The 21,225-nt window shown below is 37.3% G+C and overlaps 1 protein-coding gene across 1 annotated transcript; it reads right to left on the minus strand.

Annotated features, from left to right (window-relative positions):
- Window positions 1-258: 258 nt before the first annotated feature.
- Window positions 259-21,225, minus strand: AFM (afamin). The gene is made up of 15 exons (XM_065877800.1): window positions 21,112-21,225; window positions 18,907-18,955; window positions 18,465-18,597; window positions 16,564-16,775; window positions 15,630-15,762; window positions 14,930-15,027; window positions 14,016-14,145; window positions 11,484-11,698; window positions 8,299-8,431; window positions 6,081-6,178; window positions 4,923-5,055; window positions 3,960-4,183; window positions 3,017-3,149; window positions 1,107-1,168; window positions 259-413 (listed from the first exon to the last, which is right to left on the minus strand). Exons 1-14 carry the CDS (start codon window positions 21,194-21,196, stop codon window positions 1,133-1,135), a joined length of 1,812 nt encoding a protein of 603 aa, XP_065733872.1. The 5' UTR covers window positions 21,197-21,225; the 3' UTR covers window positions 259-413; window positions 1,107-1,132.

A 21,225-nucleotide genomic window follows, 5' to 3' on the forward strand; every position in this document is an offset into this window, starting at 1 on the left:
CTAGTAATAACAGTAGTAGCAGTAATAGTAGTAGTAGTAGTAAAGGTCATGCTGCATGCCCACAACTCCCCATTTTCTTCCCAGTAGCATCAAGAACAGAATCTGTGAGGATTCTGCCCTCACAATTGCTATTTCAGAGTCCTGTCTTCCATAGAGTAGTAGATTTAACCAATGAGCCAAAGATCCTGATGGAATGAATGACTCTTGATTGTTTAATTTGGTTAACAAGTTGACACATGACAATTAGTCTTTGAGAAATAACTTTATAATGTTGTTGTTTATTGCTTGCTGCAATAACATGATCTCAGATAATGATTACAGAAGAATCTTTTTACTGTGTTCTCAGAAAACGAAATTCACCACGGGACAGATAGGAAGCAGGTATGTTGGTCTTCCTCTCTTTTCTCTGAAACCTGGAAAGAAAAATAGAATCTTTTGCAGCAAAAGAATACAAAATGTTATAACTTGAGTGATGGAAATTCATGTATATAAAAAAAACTGTTAGTGGTAACTATGTTTTGCCTTTCATAGATCCAAACCCACTCCCTGTGGAGGTCCCGGTCTCTCTTCCTGGACACTGAACATCCTTGCTATATCTACTCAACATTTTGTTCCTAAAGTTTGTGAATTTGTCTTACACAAACTGCAGGGAAGAAGAGATCCTTTATACACATTTTTGAAATCCCTAACATATCACTTTTCTTTTATGTAAATACTGAAGCAAGAGACTCTTAGAACAGCTTTACTGAGGCCTGTCTGCCCATCCCAACCCCCTGCTCTCCCTGTCAATATTCATAGATTCTGTTGCCTTTCCTTCCTGGTCCAGACATCTGACTGTAGTAGCAGAAGGGCAGAAGAGTGGATACCTTTAGGTATTCAGAAAACTGCTGGGACAGTAAGAGTGTGCTAGCACAAATGCAGCTGTGCCATCCCGTAAGGAGTGAATGATACTCAGAGAAACATTACAGGACAAGTACTGGGGTCTGTTAGGTGTAAGGCATGGGGGATGAGCCAGAAATTGACACTGAAGCATGAGAAGGGAAAAGCCAAAACGACCAAATAAGTTACCAATACATTTAGCCTTTGATTGAGATACAAGTTATTACCTTTGGTGAATTTTACTTGATGTTTTTCAAGCAACCTGACTTTTGGCTGACAATTTTGGACCCTGAGAGAGAAAAAAAAAGAGAAATAAAAGCACATAGGAAGACTTCTAAGAAACCTCCATATTGTTTTCCACTGTGGTTGCACCAGTTTACATTCCCACCAACAGTGTATGAGGGTTTCCAAAAACTGAAAATAGAACCACCATACAACCCAGTGATGCTATTCCTGGACATGTGTCCAAAAAAAGAAGCACTAATTTGAAAAGATACATGCACCCCAATGTTCATTCATATCAGCATTATTTACAATTGCCAAGATACGGAAGCAACCTAAGTGTCCATCGACAGATGAATGGATAAAGAAGATGTGGCCCATATATACAATACAATACTACTCAGAGATTAAAAAAAAGAATGAAATTTTGCCATTTGCAACAATAAGAATGGACTTGGAAGGCATTATGCTTAGTGAAATACGTCAGACAAAGACAAATACTGTATGATATACGCATATGTGAAATCTAAAACATACAACAAACTAGTGAATATAACAAAAAAGAAGCAGACTCACAGATATAGAGAACAAATTAGTGGTTACCTATAGGGAGAGGGAAGGGGGGAGGGGAAATATAGGGGTAGGGGATTAAGAAGTACAAACTATTAAGTATAAAATAATCTATAAGGATATATTATACAACATGGGGAATATCGTCAGTATTCCACAATAACTATAAATGGAACATAACTTTTAAAAATTGTGACTCACTATATTATAGACCTGTAACTTATATAATACTGTGCAGCAGCTCTACTCCAATAAAAAAAAATGGAAAGAAAAATTTAAGACATTATTATTTGAATTTAGAGAAGCATATTGTCTTGAGCTTTGTAAAGAAAAGTTAAACCACTCCCGTGTTGTACAGGAGACAATGAACAATTTCTTCTGGTGATCTTGGAAACAGACACCCCAGCCTTTTACAAACTGCCAGGGAATTCATCTCTCCCTTTATGTGGTCTCAATACATACACTCACCCGGATAAATGCTAAATGACACTAATACCCTCTAATGAAATCAAGCATGTTTTTCAAAAAACTAGTAGTTTGTGCCAAAAAAAATTCCCAGATTAAGCACTCACTCAGAAAAACAGAGGGCTCTCAACCAGAATGAAAGCTCTGTGTGTGTGTGTGTGTGTGTGTGCCTGTGAGTGTGCATGAAGCATGTGAGTGTGAACGAAGTACGTGTGTGTGCACGAGTTGTGAGTGAGTCTGGAGGGGAGTGGGTGTCACTAGGAAAGAAACAGTGAGCAAGATATTTCCAAGGAGCATCCACTGGGGCTGACACTCACAGGTGCCTGAGGCTCCTGGAACACGAACCAGCAGGGGACACATCTCCTCTCATCTTCTCTGCCACCTCCTCACTTCACACACAGGTATGCTCTAGCAGGGGATGTTGGGACAAAGGCCAGGAAGGTGACACAGCCACCCCCTGAAAGACCTCATCACTTCCTGATGTCCTTCCTGTTCCCCTCTCTTTGAGACTGATATGATCTCCTTTGCAAGTCAGATTAACTATTTATTAACCAACTGGATGGTATAATTCAAGGATAATTATTACCATCCTCATTTAAAGAAGGTGAACCGCAGTTCAGATTAAGTGACATGACCACGACTGCCAGCATAGAACCTATGATTTCCTGATGCCTTTTCTTACACCATGTCGTCACCAAGGAGATGGTGCCAAAACCCTGTCAGAGAGATGTCTGCATATTTAGTTGTGTAGCGATTGTGCTCTCAGGCCTCAGCCTGGGAGACATTGCAGGGGGGAAGGGGGGTCCTAAGGGGAGTTCTGGTTTCTTTTGTTTGACCAGGAATACCAGTTGGATTTCAGGGGGAAAAGAGCTGGAAGTACCTCCTCCTTGAAGCAGGCTTCAGGCCCCTGGGCCTGGCAGCACTTCTTCACCACATTCGTGAAATTCACCAGCAATGACTGCAGCTCCACCCTTGTAAGTTCAGGCTTCAGTTTCACTAAGTTGACAAGAAACCTGTGACCCAGTGAGTCAAACAGAATTAATTAACGATTTCTTTCTGCAGCCCTCTTCTCCAAAAGGCTAGTTATAGAATCATATGTCTTAGGAATCTCCATTTGGGTGAATGTAAAAAGTTAAAATATTCCACTTTTGAAAGGATGTCCTGAAACTTTCCTGTTAAACACATGGGATGGATTCCATTATAACAATCTTTGGAGAGCTATGTAATCATGGATGAAATTGTATAAAATATGGGAACATATAGTAAGTCTTCAATATGTACAATATTGTAGACTATGTGACTACATTTGATGTCTCTAGAAAATTCATGTCCAAAGCAACATCTATTCCCCCTCCCTCAATAACTGAATTCTGTTTCCACTCCACTTGATACAGACACTGCTTAATCTAAAAAAAAAGAAAAACGATCTGATTCCTTGGCATTTGTAGCATTGCCTGAGAAAGCAAAAGCAAAATTCCTGTTCCTTTTGGGCCTCTCTTATCTGCAAACATTAAGAGAGATTCTCAGAGCAAACATCTATGACATGCTCTCAAGAAAATCTGATTCATTATGAGCCTTCTAGGAGCATTTTTATGGCTACTCTCACCCACCTTTCCAAATCACAGTCTTTTGGACCCTCCAAGGCTCTAGCAAAGGAAAAGACTAGCTAGGTTTTAGCTTACAATTGGGCAGACTGGACAGTGTGACAGAAAGAACAGGATTATAACACCAAAAATCACATATCCATTACAATAAAACTTCTCATTAATACATGCTATGTCTTCCGGCTGAAGAAAAAGGTGAACAGTGGAGAATGTCTGTACCTGTCTTTCTTTCTCTGGAGCTCCTCATTATGAGCCTGACACAAGTCTGTGTGAAAGGTAAATAAACCTTGAGAGGTAGATGGAGGCACATACGTCTTATCGGCTTCCAAGCCCTCAAAGCAGGACCTTCTGAAGGCAAAGTTTGTTTTACAACAGTGGTCCACAGCAGGGTTGATACTTCGATTTTCATTTATTCCACATAACTCTCCAAGAACTAAGTCCACCTATACCAATGAAAGTTGCAATGGAGTTTTGAAATACAGCTAGATGAATTGTTAGTTTGTGCTAGTATCACTGTCAACTTAGAAAAACTCATGCACTTGTAACATGAAACGACGTGCAAAGAAAAGTAGAGGCTGGTGTCCTAAATGACATTATAACAAAAATGCAAGCCATAGCAATTTAAATGTCTAGAGATTAATTCTTGTTAACGTATATACAAATTTGTGATTTTGAGCAGAGAGCTGCAAACAGCCAACTGAAAATGGCATTAGGACACTGTGGCCCTTAGTTTTAGTCCCCTTCTGGGATGTCCCCCACGTACTGTCCACCCCAGACCTAAAAAGGTGCACCCAACCCGAACTGGGCTGGAAACAGCAATTCTCTTACTGACCTGGTGGGACAAGAGAGAGAATCTATCCCATTACTTAAGATTATGAAACTTTCTCTATCATTCTGAAATAATTCTATGATTCCAAGTGGTTTGCTCTAACAAATGGCTTCTAATATAAATAAGAAGTAATAAAGATGATTTGGAGAACCCCAAGCAAATATTTAAGACTTCTCTTTTGCTTCTCAGGATTTTGACACAGTAAGCCAAAAATAAAACTTGACCTTCCTTGCTTAACAATCTTGAAAACAATGAAGAGAGGAAGACGGACAATCACTATAAATGAATGAGTGCAAAAGCATCCTTTTTTTTTTTTTCTTTTAGGAATAGTCAGGCACATGGGCCAGGCTCACCAAATTATCAACGCAGGCAAACTCTTCACTCAGTGTACAGCAGGTGGTCAAAGCTGTCACCATTTCCTTGCCAAGAAAGGTCAGTTCTTCAGTGGAGAGCTGGGGGGCTAGTTTTGTGAGATTGATGAGGTAGCTGAAAGAACATTTGTCTGTTTGTTCTGAACAAAAGCAGGTACCCATTTTCCCTTGTCTAGCCCCCTGAAGCCCCAACCCTGCCAGGCTAGGGACAACCAACATAAGGGCAACATGAAGCTCAGCTCTCTCATAAAGTGGTAGAGAACAGTCTCTTCACTTCCTGTCTTCCTGCACCCTGCCTCCTAGATCGCTGTATTTCGGTTTCCTTCTAATTTCATGATACTTCAGAAACTCTCAGATTTGCCCATCCTTCTTCACCTGTGAGTATAGGAGCTCCTTGGTAGAAAATGTCTTAGTTAGTTTGTAAAATCCTGCTTGAGATCCCTTGAGCAGTTAATAAATATTTCAAAGGGAAAATTTAATAGATACATGTTGGAAAAGGATAATCTGAGATGGAGGAAACAAAGATATTTAATGGGCTGAGTTTTCAGATAACAGCCCAATTGCAGAAATAGTGAAAATATATTTTTTAAACTGTGTTTTGTTGTGACTTGAAGATGTTTGGTTTCAACACACAATACATTAGCATGGTAATTAATTAAGAAAATCCAGAACAAACTTCATATTATTCATGAATGCTCACAAGAATACTTAAAAATGAATAGTAAAGTGTTAAGTAAATCCAGAATTATTTTTTTTAACTCAATAAGAATTACTTCCTTAAATAATTCTTCCTTGGGAAATTATAACAACGTGAAGTTTTCTCCATCCCACCCCACACCCCTGAAACAGGGTAAAATCCAGAAATTCTGGGCTGCGAGTGAGAAAGGTAGTCCAAACAAAAACTAATACATTAGAGAATCAGTTTTTCCAGAATCCTGTATGTCTTCAATTTCTAGCCTCATTTCTGGTAAAGGCTTAATATGACAGCTCAATGTGCCTTCTTGACTTTTGTGTTTTTATTCTTTCCCAGAGTTTATGAACTTGTCATAACTAAAAGACTGAGCTAAGATTTTGACACTTTGTGGCACTCTTTATTTTATCCTGGTCACCATTGTTAACCTACTTGCGCAAACAACTTACTGGTATTTCAAGTCATCCTTCCCCGAAATCTGAAAATGTTCACATTCTCGCTGTACTATCTTGAGGCTTTTCTCAGTTGTCTCATTGAATTTGTTTTCCTGAAAATACGAACAATCATGTTTATGAACATTTTATCTAAAATTTAATCATAAGCTTCAAGTCAACTTGTCTAATTGCTCCTTTAATTTATATAGCATTTTCAAACTCTAATTATCATACACTACTCATTAAATTGAGGGTAGTTTTTATATATGTAAGAATTTGAATTTTTTAATTTATAGATATAGTTTTTGCTAAATTTGAAAGCTCAAATTTTTCATTATCATTACCTTGTAGAGGTATCATTACCTTATAGAGCTTTCCCGTCTGCAAAGTGAAATTCAAATCTGATGTTGACAATGATCATATTTTTTTTTTTAGAAAGAGGTGACAAGCTGCTTATTTTTTTTATGTAGGTATGTATTTATTTCGTTATTTATTTTGGCCGCGTCACGGCATGTGGGATCTTAGTCCCCCGATCAGGGATCGAACCAGTGTTCCCTGCAGTGGAAGCCCGAGTCCTAACCACTGGACCACCAGGGAATTCCCAGACAATGATCATATTGATTCTCACTTTGAAGTGGTCAGAGAAGTTATCTGGCCCTATGAAGTCAAGCGGCTTGCCTAGAATCACCCAGTGAATAAGTATTGCTACATAACATTTTTAATCACATGTATCTTTTTTATATCTTCTTTTTCATCACTTAGAACTGGAACTTAAAACCTCCAATAATTGTCCTCAAATATTTGACAAACTCTCTCTCACGCGGCATAAAATTGGACATCTACTAAGTGACCACTAGAGAGAAAACTACACACCAGTGGATGAATGCTGTGGGACGAATTGTGTCTCCATATAATAAAGAGAATTTTCTAGCACTATGATTCATTTAAGGATCAGGAACAGACCTCCTTGTTAGGGACAGCGGTAGAGCTGGATAAAACTTAAGTCTTCTTACTTCTTGCTCAAAGATGAATGGGTGTAAACTGGCATTTTTGGCAAGTGGAGGTAATTTTTTAAGTAAAGCAAAAGCAACACTTATCAAATGAATGAGAAACAAATCGAACATGACAAATAATTAATTTCTATAATACACAAAAAGTGCATATGAACTGATATTTAAAAATGCTAATTTCAACAGGAAAATGGGTAAAAGATGTGAACAAATTGTCCACAGGAAATTTATAACTACAGTAGCTAAAATCATATGGGAAATGTTTAACTTCATTAAAAAAATAATTAAAATTTTAAAACATGCTCATTATTTAGCAAAGTTAATTTCTATGTGCAATGTTGGTGAAGGTGGAGGTAAGATGAGCATTTTCAAGCACTGTTATAGGACTATATGCTGCTAATAACTTTCTAGATAGTAACCTGGCCGTTTGTATCAAATATTTTTTATTTTAAAGTCTATATAATTTGACTTAATAATTTTCCTTCTGATAATCTGTCTAAAGAAAATAACCATAAATATTAATAATGATGAATGGAATGAGATACTTAGGGTCACTTATAAATAAAATTTTTAAAAAGTTAAATCAATGTCCAAAATGTCAAACGTACAGTATGAGAGCATTTAAATCAATTATTATGATGGAATACCATCATGTAAAATAAATACATTTTTTAAAAGTCTGTTTAATAACATAAAATGTTTTTTATGCCAATAAATAAAAACAGATCCAAAAATTTCTTAAGAAAGTATTATTCCAATCTTATTTTTAAACACACATATAAATGTATTCATATATGCATAGAAAAGATGAAAAAATGTTAATTATAGCTATTTCTTGGTGACAGAATCAGAAAATTTTTATTTTTTTCTTTGTAAATTTTGATACTTTCCTAATCATCTTTAATAATCATTTATTATTTTTACTATAACAAAAAATTGAATTGGCCCAAGAAACTACAGAGTACATAAATAACAATATAAATGTTTAATGGGAAGAATTTTTTGCATCAACACACAGGATTTGAAGTTCAAAACATTATGAGTAACCCAAACCAATGATGTTGGTCTTCCCTATGATCAACTTACACTGAATTTAAGGTAGACTCAGATTTGTCAATCACATTTTCCACCTTCTGAACCAGAGTGAAACTTTGATAGTTTTTAAATGTTTGTTGTTTTATTTTGTTTATTTAATTCTCTGAGCCTACTAGGATGGAACTTACCGCATGTCTGTAACAGTCTGGAGGGTTTTTCGTGTTGCAACACTCTCTCAGGAGATCCTCATACACTCCAGCAATTCTTAACAACTCTGGTGTGGACAGTTCTGGATGTCTCCTTGAGTATTGATAAAGAAACCTGCGATGTGTAAAATATTTTGTATATTAGAACTTGGAGAAAGAGCAAAACACCAAATCCCGCTATCTTTTACTCTAGAGAGATCTTCTAACACTGAGTCTGTCTTCATATGCTAAGTTCCTCCTCTGGTTTGGTCAGGGAATGATTTAAGAGGACATTTTGACAACAGGAGATCATTTTACAAAGGTTCTCTTCCATATTATGTTTTAAACTAACAATCCTTTTACTTGGAGGGATAGAATGATTAAAGGTATTTAGCATTCATTGTTAGAATGATTTAACCCATAAAGCATCAGAAATAGTAGATCATGCCACCAATACTTTAGAAAATACATATCGAGTATAATTCTGTTGGAAAATGCATTCAGACCTCCATCTTGAGATGGTGGGAATATGGATTTCTCCCCACTCCCGGTGCCAACTTAGGGAGAGATTGTGGAGCAGCCTTTGCTCATTCCTTCATCCTGTCACTTGTCAAATATGGGAATAATCACTCCTGCCACCCTAAGTCATTGGTGCAGGTTTCCATGGCCTCGGTGAAGTATATGTGGGTGTGATTTGGGGAGAAAGTGAGAAAGGGAGAGAGAAGAGGCTAACACTTATTAAGCCCTTAGTAGGTGCGAGGCACTGGATCAAGCTTTGTGCATAGGAGACAAAGATAGGCTTCCTACCCTTTATAAAACACGTTCTCATTTAACTTCACTTAACCCTCAAGATAAGTACTATATTATAGCTGAGGAAACTAAGTTTCAGACCAGTTAAGCACCTGGCTATTAATGGAAGTATAAAATTTGAACCTAGGTCCCATAGGACGCCTACTTTATTCTTGTTTAAACCAAGTTGACTCTGCTCAAAAGAGAGGTGTTTTCTTTAACTACCTCAACTGTGCTGTTCAGAAACTTCTTCATAAAAGTATCTTCTTTATTCATTCAAATTAAGTAAAAATGGTCTATGTTTTGAGAGAGCAATACCTCACAAGAGTTCTCCAAGTCCAAGGGACGTTTTATAATCTCTTTTTGGTTTGCAACCTTTTTCTCTTGATTACTCTTGGTTTTTCTGACATCATCTCTCCTGCTTCCCCACCTGCCTTCTCAATCCCATTTGTGGGATGCATTCCCATATCCTAAAGCAGTGGTGTTTAACCTTCAGAGAATCAAGTGTTCCCCTTAATATCTCATGTAAGCCGTGGACCTTTCTCCAGGAATAAAATTACACCTAAAAACACACCACCAAAATATTGCAAAAAATAAAACCCTGGGAGCCGACCCTAGCCTGGCAGATCCACTGAGGTCTTGCATCAAATGTTTGCATCCAGAAAAACCGCACCTGAAACATTTCTGGCTCAGCATGTTCATTGCTGCTCTATCATTTCTCCCCAGGCTTCAAACACTATTTTAGTTGTCATAGTGATGGTGATGGAGATGATGCAGAGGATGAGGACGAAAATTGCTTCCGTTTAGCAAGCATATGTCAGGTACAAGTGAAACACCTTGCATCTATCATTTAGATTAATTTGACTCATGAGAAGCAATAGAGCACAGTGGTTATAAGAGCAGGAGTCTGAAGCCACACTGGTTACGTTTGAATCCTGGCTCCACCACATATTAGTTGTGTGACTTTGTAGCAAGTTACTTAACCTCTGTGCCTCAGTTTCCTTGCCTGTAACATGAGGATAATAAAAGTGTTCTAACCTCAGAAGGTCATTCTGAAAATTAAATTGGTTAATAGATGAGAAGCGCTGAAAATTTGGTAAGTATTCAATAACCTGTATCTTCAATCCAGACCTCCTTCCAGAATTCATATATTAAATTATCTCGTGACATTCCCAGTTAATTACTTCACAGGCACCTCAAAGTCAAAGTGGTCAGATTCAAACATATTCTCTTTCCCACAAAACATTCCCCCATACTTCCCATCTCATTGAGTCTGAAAACTACTTACCAACCACCTAAGCCCCAAACTGGGATTCATTCCAGATGAAGTTTCTAAAAAACAAAAGTGATTTTGTCCTTCCTTATTCTTCAGTGAAAACCCTTCAGTGGCATCTCGTTACTTAGCATGCCTGTATGATCTGACCCATCTACCTCTCACTACCCTCCTCTCTCACTGCAGAAACCCTATTCACAACCACATATACACCAAGCAGTTTTACACTTCTATCCATGCTCTACTCCTTCTGTCCAGATTACTAAAATTTCTTCCAGTACCTCCTTCCCATCAAGCCTTTCCAGGGTCCCCAGGGACTTCCTCCCCTGTCCCCACATTACCTATCATCTAGTGCTATCAGAAATTAAAGAGCATTTCTTGCACTCATGTATTTATGAGTCTATGTCTTCTCACATCACACTTCTTATTGATGAAAGCTTACTGGGGATAAGAACCCTGCCTAACCTAGTAAAGTCCCTGGATTATATTTTATAACCAAAATATTTGGAATGAACAAATATTCTTATATGAATTTTATATATGATTACCTACAATACAGAGAGGTTAACTTTTGTCCCACTGACTCAACCAGGACTCAGATCTAGTCCTTTTGGCTCCAAGTCAACTAGTCTTCCCCTGAACACCCGGGCAGCTGTGTAGGGGGTGGGATGGCAAGGGAGGACAGAGCATGGCAGGTAAGCCTGCAACTTCTCAGGCCCGACCTCTTAGGGTCTAATCCCTATTCTGCCATATTTTAGCTTTGAAAGTTGAACAAGTTACTTAATTTCTCTGTACCTCAGTTTGCTCATCTGAAAATTGGGAGAAATCACACTTATTTTACATGACTGTATGAGAATTAAAATAAATAATTCATATAAAGTACTTAGCCCATTGTCTGGCACATATCAAGTACTCAATAAATGTTAGCCATCACATCATAACACAGTTGCATTTTCTTAAAATCATGTAAAAAGACTATGATCGATAGCCGTGACTCTTAAAATCAGGTGAGACCCAATACTTATGTGATTTAAATGATCCCTATTCCTTCCACCCAAGTTAGCCAAAATAGGTCAAATCCAAAGTTTCTGTTTTCCTGATAAATGTCAATATAGAGTTATGTTACTCGGCCATGAAGTTCTCTTGGTCAGCATCTCGTTCCTCACACACATTTTCGCTTTCAGTAAACTTTGCTTCTCTTAGGGGTAAGTTGTTTGGTCTATCATCTTTATTTGAGTAAATTATGCACTCGCCGCGCTCTGGTATTTTCTTTTCACAGCACTCTTTGATTTTGCTGGAGATGGAATCTTGTTTTGAACAAATATGGCTCATAACCTTGCTCTGTATCAAATAAGAATGGGAAATGACTTTATTTTCACAATATCGTCAGGGCTGGATTTTCCTTCCAAAATCAATGCAAAATCAACCATGTGCATAACATCTGGACTTGTTTCATCAGCTAATTTGATAGATAATTAAATTTTGTATTGATTTAATACAATGAACTTTCATATTAAGGCAAGCTTTATTTCTCAGGATTTTAGATGATATAATTATGAAAAATAGACTCATAAGTTTACATTCATTGTTAAGTATTAATCTTTTAAATACTTTACCCCTACTCCACTGGTGTATCGGCATTTTAAATTCTAAATGCTGTTTCTTTCCCATGAGAGTTTATCTGTACTTTAATGAGGGCCACCAAAGACATGTTACTGTAATATCTATGATCCTAGATTTCTTCTCTTATGGCCTGAAACCACATTGCCAGGTATATAGTAGAAACTCAAGAAATATTTGATAAGTGAATGAAAGAATGGTAAACTAATGAACCACTACAGCAACTACCAGATGAAGGCTTCTCAAACATAAGGAGATATTCTGCTCATTGTTGTCATTTTCCTATAGACATTATTAATCTGAAGCTGTTCAAATTATCAAATAATGTACAAAATCGTAAACCCTACTCTCTCCCCTCTCCCCACTCTCCCTACCCAATTCTGACCTCCATATAAAGTTACGGGAATAAGGGAGAGGGTGAAGCTCTCTTGGTTACACATTAGTTGGATAATTTTTTAAAAGCTAGTCTAGCCTCTAGTCCTCTCTCCAGACGCTCCAGAATTAGACTGTACATTCCTCCTACTCTCTGTCCTAGCGTCTCATGAACTACATTGAGTTCTGTCAAAGCACGAGGCTATTCCAGTCTCTCTGACTTTGCTCAAGCTGTTCCCCGGCCTGGAATCTTCTCCTGGGGAACACCGAGGATAAAGAATGAGATGAAGCTCTAGGCTGAGGTGAGAAATGGAAAGGAGGCTGGCACCATGTTTCCAGCAAACCGCCTAGAACCAGGGAGCCCGTCTTTGCAAACATATATACATTTCCCCTAAGGCCATCATCGTTTGAGGCAACACATCTCTTATTGTCTGAGAATTAATTTCTATTTTGAATAAATTGCGATTCTATTCCTCTTATTTCTACATAAAACCATCAAAGAAAAGGATATTAAGAATATAATATGATCCCTTAGTCTCAGCTCCAAACTTCAGGGAAAAATCTTCAATTATATCTTTTCAGTACATTAAATTTAGTATTATAAAACCAACATCCCCATAAACAAACAAACAAAAGTAAATAGCGAGTGAGATTGCTTTTCATTGAAATACAGTTAAGGACAAAATAATTCTTGGTGATATCTACTGTCCACTACTTGAAATAAAATGTACATATCTTCATATTCTAAAATTCAAGTTGTCTAATCTACATGACGTTTCCTTGTGAATTTAAAACAGTAAGACTAATTAAAAGTCACTAAGAAAAAACTTAATTTCAACTAAGAAGTCGGGATATTTTTAATGAAATTGTGTTACCCTCGTATGCATAAACAACTTCAACTATGTCAACAATATATTTACCAGTATATGTCATTAGAGAATCACTTTAAAGACTAGAGTAAGAGTTATTTTAAATTAACATATTTACTTATCTGGAAAGACTGTTCCTAAATGGCCTGAAGAAACTCAGACAAAGCAGCTCTTAAAAACATAAAGATGAATCATTTTCTGAGCTTTACTGTTAATCTCTAATATAGCTAAAGAGTATTTGCAATATTAAAGAAAACTTTAGTCTGGCCTAAATTAATGTCCACAAATTCTAAATTCCTGGAGTTTATGTCATGTGCATTTAGCCATATAAAACAGTATCTGCTGAGTAACCTAAAAACAATCCCATGTATAAAAAGCTCCAAAGTTTTATTTGGTCTTATTTGTTAACATTTTTTATTTTATGTTATTATTTAACAATTTATTTCTTGTTGAAGCATAGGTGATTTACAATGTTGTATTAGTTTCAGGTGTACAGCAAAGTGATTCAGTTATATATATAACTGAATATATATGTATATAAAAGAATATATCTATTCTTTTTTCAGATTCTTTTCCATCATAGGCTATTACAAGATATTGAATATAGTTCCCTGTGCTATACAGGAGGTCCTTGTTGTTTATCTAGTTTATATATAGTAGTGTTATCTGTTAATCCCAACCGATTTATCAACATTCTGATTTTATTGTGGTGAGTAGCCAAACATTAGGGCAACTTCAAAATAAAAAATAGCCACCCCCAAAATCACTATTTTTACTTGGTTTTATAGAATATTTACCCTGCCATGGATGCACTGCACAACATCCCCTTCACAGCATCCATCATATTTGGAAGAAACATCTTCTAGGAGGGAGATAAGTTCCTTAAATTCAATCTTGGGGAATTTTTGACTAAGTACAGCAATGTTTCTGGAAATAGAATTGATAAACCACTAAAACAACTTGAACAGCAAGTAAGGCAAGAGGGAGCTCTTTGCTAATACAGTACAAATAGCTGCAGTAGGCATGTGGTACCCTTGTTTTTTTCACTGATGGCTTTACCAATGTTTATACATTGCATGGCCCACATGATCATTTTGAAAATCCTAGGTTGATATTTTGAGTCCTAGATCAGGACTGGGGGGAAAAGGGCCTGAGAGATGTGCCCTCTTCCATAATTGTTATAGCAAAACACTTCTTTTAAGGACCACCATTTCTTGTTGTAAGCCCATGGCTGGTATAGGTTATTCATCACAGAATTCTTTCCTGCTGACCTATTTGAAATCTCAGAATTTTTCACAAAACATTGCACTAGCATCATTGCTAGTAGGCTAGGGTAAGCATGTAAAATAAAATTTATCCCTAGAGTGTAGTCTCCTAGTCATTAAAGTCAAAGATGGATGGATAAGTCATGTCTAAAGCACTTGAAGGTTTTAAAACTCAGGTTCAGAACTCCTGGACCCACTCAGATTCCCAACTAACCAAAAACTAACTCAGAAGTAGTCCTTTTTCTCTCTGGGGTCTCCCCACCTTGCAGGTCTTCTTTCATCCGGACCTAATGTCCTGGTCTGAGTAATCCACCCAGACTGAGACCCACCTCAAAACCCTTGAGGAATTAGGAAGAGTATAAATAAAAAGTCATCAATGGTTTAACAAAAATAGGACTTAGACAAGAAAATACAAGTAGAAACAAAATACTCATTATAAAACTCACATAGATTTTAAGATTTGCGGTCCAAATTTCATAAGTGCCCCACAGACATTTTTTTGATAAGAAGATAATGCTTTTAAATATTGTATGAAAGTTTCTGCCTGAAGGATAAAGAGAAATTCTGTTGAAGCAAGAGCAAAATCCCACTATTCTCTTATTTCTTAACCACATGTCAACCAAACAATTCCAAACTTTGCTCAGAAACAGAAAATTATGGGGTTTTTATCTCAGGAAATGTACATATCAAAATATAAATTTGTGGCTTATTATAAAGGTGGGGCCAGTCTTCCCAATGACTGAATTATACTTGATGGGAAGATGAGTGGTGAAGAGTGCTGTGAGCTAGTCCATCTCTACCAGGATGATTCAGTTTTATGGGTAGTCAAAAGAGGACTTGTCCAAGATAGAAGATAAAATGTCATTTTTACCCTGGTTATTTACTCACTAGCATTTCCTTCCAATTCACAAGGAAGACAAAGCCAGAAGAGAAACCCTAGAAATGGGCAATTGTCTTTCAAGGGTCTCAAGTAATAAGAAATTTAAATCAGTAGCAGGTGGCCAGTGGGTTGAAAAACCAGTGAAAGTGGCAAGAGAATAGTTTTTAAATGGTAAACAACTCTTTTGCTATAATTTAATTTTAAGTAAAGATCTACAGTTTGGGATGAATCCTCGTCCTTTTAAGAAAACAAATGTTAGTACCCACCTTTGTTCGAAAGCAGTTAGCTTTTTCTTGTTCTTCACAGCATGTTTTAGTCATCTCCTCAAAACGAGCAGCAGCAGTAAGAAGTGTAGGGGCAAAAACAAAGGGGTTCCTTCTGGAAACTTCGTAGATATAACTACAAAAGAAAAAAGGAAGGAAGGAGGGAAAGAAAAAAACAAGAAGGTAATGAATAAATGGTAGACAAGGGAAGGAAAAGAGAAGATTTGAAAAGACAAGAAGAACAAGTTGTGAAAGTAAAGGTGAGAGGAAGAAGGATTTCCCATTACTGAAGGCTTCAATGGAAGGCAGCGTTATCGAGTCTCCAATAAAAGTTGTGTCACTGAAGTTGCCAGCTCCCAGAGAAGAATGATGATTGCCATTCTAATCATGAACACGGGGCTCTGGCTATTCTTTTTCTTCTCCTATCATGCCAGATGGTCAGCATCTCTCCTTTTCAGGTTCAAAGAACAGCTACCTATACACACTCCATCCAAGATTCGGAGATCATAATCACTTATGTTCAAACAAGCTTTGTGGGTTAAGCTTTCCAGAAAATGTCTCTGCTTCTACAACTACTACACTACTGAAAACAGATTTTTGCTAAACATCCATTAATGTAATGTTTACCCTTAGTAAAAGCTATAACTCTCCATTGAAAGACTATATTATTTCCTCCAGTAGAACTTTGGTGCCATGCACACCCTTCAGTTCTGGGGCTCATCCCATTAGAAAATACACATCACAATGAAAGGATCTTGAAATCAGGTTTCATATCTTATTCATCTCCTCAGCAATGACCACAGAATCTGACACACAAGTGCATGTTGAATGAACTAAATGATCAAGAAACCCAGCTATGTTCTTTTGGAAGAGATATTGGATTTAGCCTAAGAATAATTCTTCAATTAAATCATTTTTCTACTAAAATTAAACTTACTTGTTTAGAAAAGATTCTCTGTTATTTTTATAAGTCTGGCATTTCTCTTCAGGATCCAGAGTAGGGAGAGGAGGCAAAAATCCTACATCAGCTTTCTTATTATGGAGGAAACAATGTTTTCTTTCAAAGTCAGCCTTATGGCAGCAGTGTGAAAAATTATGCTTTTGTGGCAGTCCCTCCATAGTACATATATTTTCCAGTAAAACATCATTCTGGACAACAGAAAAATAAAAGACATTTTTTTTCATTATGACATTTTTCAACCTTCTGAGATGACACAATGGAGACAATAAGTGGTGAGCGTCACCCTTTGCAAAAGAGTTTCCCAAATTTTCCCAATATTACCAGCAGAGCATCTTTACCCACACCCTTGACAACCATCCCACACTTTGGGAAGTTTTCTCTATCTTATCCTGAGGCCCTTCAACCTCTTCCTATTTCTCTACTACCTACATTTCTCTTACATAGTGGCTTTTTTCCTTCTCTTCCAAGGTCACATGGCCAGAGTGTAATGTGTTGGTGAAGTATTTAGTGGTAATGTTTAGTAATTAGTCTTCTAGAGATGCAGATGGTGACTCTATCGGGAGGAGGCCAAGAAAAGAGGGTGTGACAGTAGAGTACATATTGAGAGAGGCAGGTAAGGAAAGTACCTCTACTTTGCCAGGCTATTTCCTGTCTTCCTGCCTGTATACATACGGCGTGGACTGCAAGCTCATAACCAAGTCCTCCTGTGCATCATTACACAGAATTGCCTCTCCTAGGAAAGTGCCTTACCCTAAATACTAAAGTCAGGCAAAATAAAAATGAGGGGCCCAGGGACATCCCTGGTGGCACAGTGGTTAAGAATCTGCCTGCCAATGCAGGGGACACAGGTTCCATCCCTGGTCTGGGAAGATCCCACATGCCACGGAGCAACTAAGTCCGTGTGCCACAACTACTGAAGACCACACGCCTAGAGCCCATGCTCTGCAAAAAGAGAAGCCACAGCAATGAGAAGCCCACGCACCGCAATGAAGAGTAGCCCCCGCTCGCTGCAACTAGAGAAAGCCCACATGCAGCAAAGAAGACCCAACACAGCCAAAATAATTAATTAATTAATTTAAAAATGAGGGGCCCAGATTTCTCCTTCCTGACACCAAGAGGTGATGCTTTTAGGAATCTAAGATCTGTATTACTCACCTCCCTCACCATGATTTCTGCTATGAGCAGTTCCTATATTAATTGTTTCTCTGGGTTATAGATAAAATTAAAATACATATTTTGAACAGAGACTCTCATTCTGCCCCAAAACCACATTTGAGTGGCGATTTAGTAGAGATGGCAGAAAATAGCACTGCTCAGGCCCCTGTACGTTTCAGCTTTTTTAGTGGCCTTCTGGAGACATAAGCTTTTGGCCACTATGTTGGTACATCGAACTAACTCTTCCTTATTCCCAAGTTGGCTTCAAGGTCCAAATTCATTCAGGTGGAGGAAGAATTCATTATTGGAATCTTGTAATGAGACTAGCCAGATACTCATTGTTGTGGGTTGAAAAATGTCCCCCCAAAAGTTATGTTCAATTCCTAATTGTGTATGGGACATTGTGTATGGGACCTTATTTGAAAATAGGGTCTCAGCAGATGGAACCAAGTTATTGGTTATTGGCTGTCCTTATGCATTCAACAGATTCTCCCCTAGAGCCTCTGCAGGGAGCGTACCCTACAACACCTCGATTTTAGGCATCTGGCCTCCAGAATTGTAAGAGAATAAATTTCTGTTGTTTTTTTTTTTTAAAGTTTTTTTAATCAAAAAATAAAAGTGAGGGCCATAGAGCATCTCTCTTTTTATATTTCCAAGGCAAAAATTCTCTCAGTGTTGACCAATAAGCTTGTTTGTTTAGGAAATGCAAACAATTTACTTACAGCTAATTTTGAACACTCTGGGAGTGTCATGTCAGCCAAGCATTTATCTCTGTATTCTGTCATGGTTTTTACCAACATTTCTACTTCTTCAAAGGATGCCTCCTGAATATATTGAGCAAATGCAATGATGGTGCTGCAACAGTCCACACAGAGTACACAATGATGACCTGCAGAATTTCGATTTATGTCCAACCAAAAACTCATAGGAACACCCACTTGCAGACTAACCTCAGGAAATTATCAAAGTGTGAAGGTTATAACTTTTACAACTTCTTGACAATTCAATTGCCTCATCTGAATTTTATGATTAACACTGTATTTATTTTTTGATATGGTTTATATTTATTTACATTACTTTTGAGAAGCGTTAATATTTCTGGAAGATACCAGATAAGCTTATAGTAAACACCATCGTCATCAAAATGAGTTTAGAGAAACTCACATATATCCAATATTATCCTCTATAAATTTCTGGGTGATACTGACATCATCTGAAAAGCAAAGATATTCAGGTTATTATAATATCCTGGTATTTTAACATTTTCCCAATAAATAACTATATGTGATAAATTTATAAAGTATAAAATAGATAACTGATGGTAGAAAATAATTTTGGCCTATTTAACATGAAGAAGAGACATCATATGAACCAAATATTAGATCTTAATCACAGTTGATTACGTGCTCAAAAAATATTCATTAAGTTGAATTGACTTGAATTAATCTCACACTGACCAAACTTTAGATTTACTATTGATGGCTCCCCAGCCACAAGTGTCAGATACAAGCATCATTTCCCCACTGAGTGTCATGTATGACTAAAAAAGTAGTATGTGGGTTCGTTGTTAAGTGATATAATGCTTCAACTGTGCCCAACAAGAGATACCAGAGCTTGCTGGTAGTAGTAGTAGATTGTAGTGCTGGTCAGACACAGATATTTAAGTGATCTCGGAACTAGTCTAAAATCATTGATTCCCTCCCAGTGAGCATATACGTATCAGAGCACATTTATATTTGTTCACATAGACTATTTCCATGGAGTCCTTACTTTTGCAAAGTACTGTGCTGGATACTATGAGACAATCAATGATGACTGAAACATCTCCCCCTGGACCTTGGGTTCCTAAATACTTTCACAGTGCAGGTGACTCATGAACACGACTATAATACAATGTACAATCTATATGACGTTCTAAAGTAATGTGGGTAAGTATATGACAGGAATGCTTTATGATCTCTGGATGAGGAACCAGAAAAGGAATATAGGAGGAGGTGCGTATGAGTTGAGTCTGAAAAAAAAATGTACAAGATTTCAGCTAGCTGAGAAATAAGGAAACTCATATTTCTTTGTGGAGAGAATGATGTGAGTAAAAGCACAAAGGTAAGAAATCCTGGGATGTCTTTGGGGAAAGTCAATTAATCCACTCTGATGAAAAAGTGGGTCATAAAGAAGAATAATGGAACCTAAGATAGAAAGAAACTGGGTCCAGATTATGTATATCTTTCATATAAAGCTGAGGAGTTTGGGCTCCAAATGGAAGCCATGAAGAGCCACTGAAAATGTTTATATAGAATAGTAATATCATCATTTCTATATGCTAAGAAATACCAGGCAGGTAGTGGTATGTCTGATATGTTGGGATCTCCCACATTTGCCTGACAAATAGAAAGTGACGAGGACTATTTGTCAACTAGATGGATGGAAGAATGAATGGATGGGGTGGAAAAAAGGCAAGAAGCCCATTAGGAGACTTTTGCAATTATCCTACTGAGAAATCAGCAGGACATGAATTTTGGTAGGAGTAATGGAAGTGCAAAGGAAAACATGAATGCAAAAGATATTGGAGACAAAAATTAACAGGATTTTTTAATAAGTTGTTACAGGGACAAAGGATAAGGAAAACTCAAGAATGACTACTCTTCTTCAAGCCTGGTGACTGGGCTCACTAGCAGACACTGTAGGGGGTACCAAATTAAGACACAATCCACGTCTTCAGGGCCATGGCAACACTTACAGCACCTTGGTGCGAGGTACAAAAATATGATCCTTTCAGGCCAGAGGGATTACAAAAAGACACCTCTGAACAGATGAAGTTCAAGGTGTTCCCCCTTTGAGCAGAAGAAATATAAAAGTCACCTTTTCCTCCAGGTTGACACTGCATCAGCCAGGCTTGGGGAATGTACAGGCTTGGGGAGATTTACAAACTGTACAGTTGGAAGAAGCAAGGTCCTGCATACTCTTATGGTGTTTACCACCTAGTTGGGAGATACATTGAACAACCAAAGTTTCCAGAAAAATCTTAACTCATATCTAATGTTCCACTGTTACCATGCACTATACACATCTGCAAGAAATACTAATATTTTCAAATCCAAATTATGCCTCCCAGCAACATTTCCTATACTACCATAAGGCCAGTGACCATTTGCTGGGTGTGATAACTGTCTCTGTCTATAGATAGGGTAATATGTTCACCAAAATACAATATCTGGGAAGGTTAGTTCACAATATCTGATAAGTATATGTAAACTAGGGAGAAGAAGAAAAAAGCAAGCAAAAAATTAAATTGAAAGAAAACAAAGTTAAAAAAATAGAAATTATCCCAACTTAGTCATTCCTTAGGTGATATACAAGTAAATTTCTTACCTACATCTTGAGGCTTTGTGGGCAGGGTTAAGGATTCAGTCAAAAAGAAAAAGAAAAGAAAACCTGTAAGTTTTAACTGTTTCATTTTTTAAGAAATCACATTCACAAAAGAAA

The sequence above is a fragment of the Phocoena phocoena genome, chromosome 5 (assembly GCF_963924675.1).
Source record: "Phocoena phocoena chromosome 5, mPhoPho1.1, whole genome shotgun sequence".
Lineage (NCBI taxonomy): Eukaryota > Metazoa > Chordata > Mammalia > Artiodactyla > Phocoenidae > Phocoena > Phocoena phocoena.

What these genes read in the sequence shown, in the direction of transcription:
- AFM (XM_065877800.1), bottom strand. Translation starts at nt 21,196, where the DNA reads ATGAAACAGTTAAAACTTACAGGTTTTCTTTTCTTTTTCTTTTTGACT. An exon ending in AAGGATGACTTGAAATACCA is followed by an intron (nt 5,056 to 6,080) that starts GTAAGTTGTTTG and finishes ATGTTCTTTCAG; the next exon opens with CTACCTCATCAATCTCACAA. An exon ending in CTCCAGAGAAAGAAAGACAG is followed by an intron (nt 3,150 to 3,959) that starts GTACAGACATTC and finishes ACTGGGTCACAG; the next exon opens with GTTTCTTGTCAACTTAGTGA.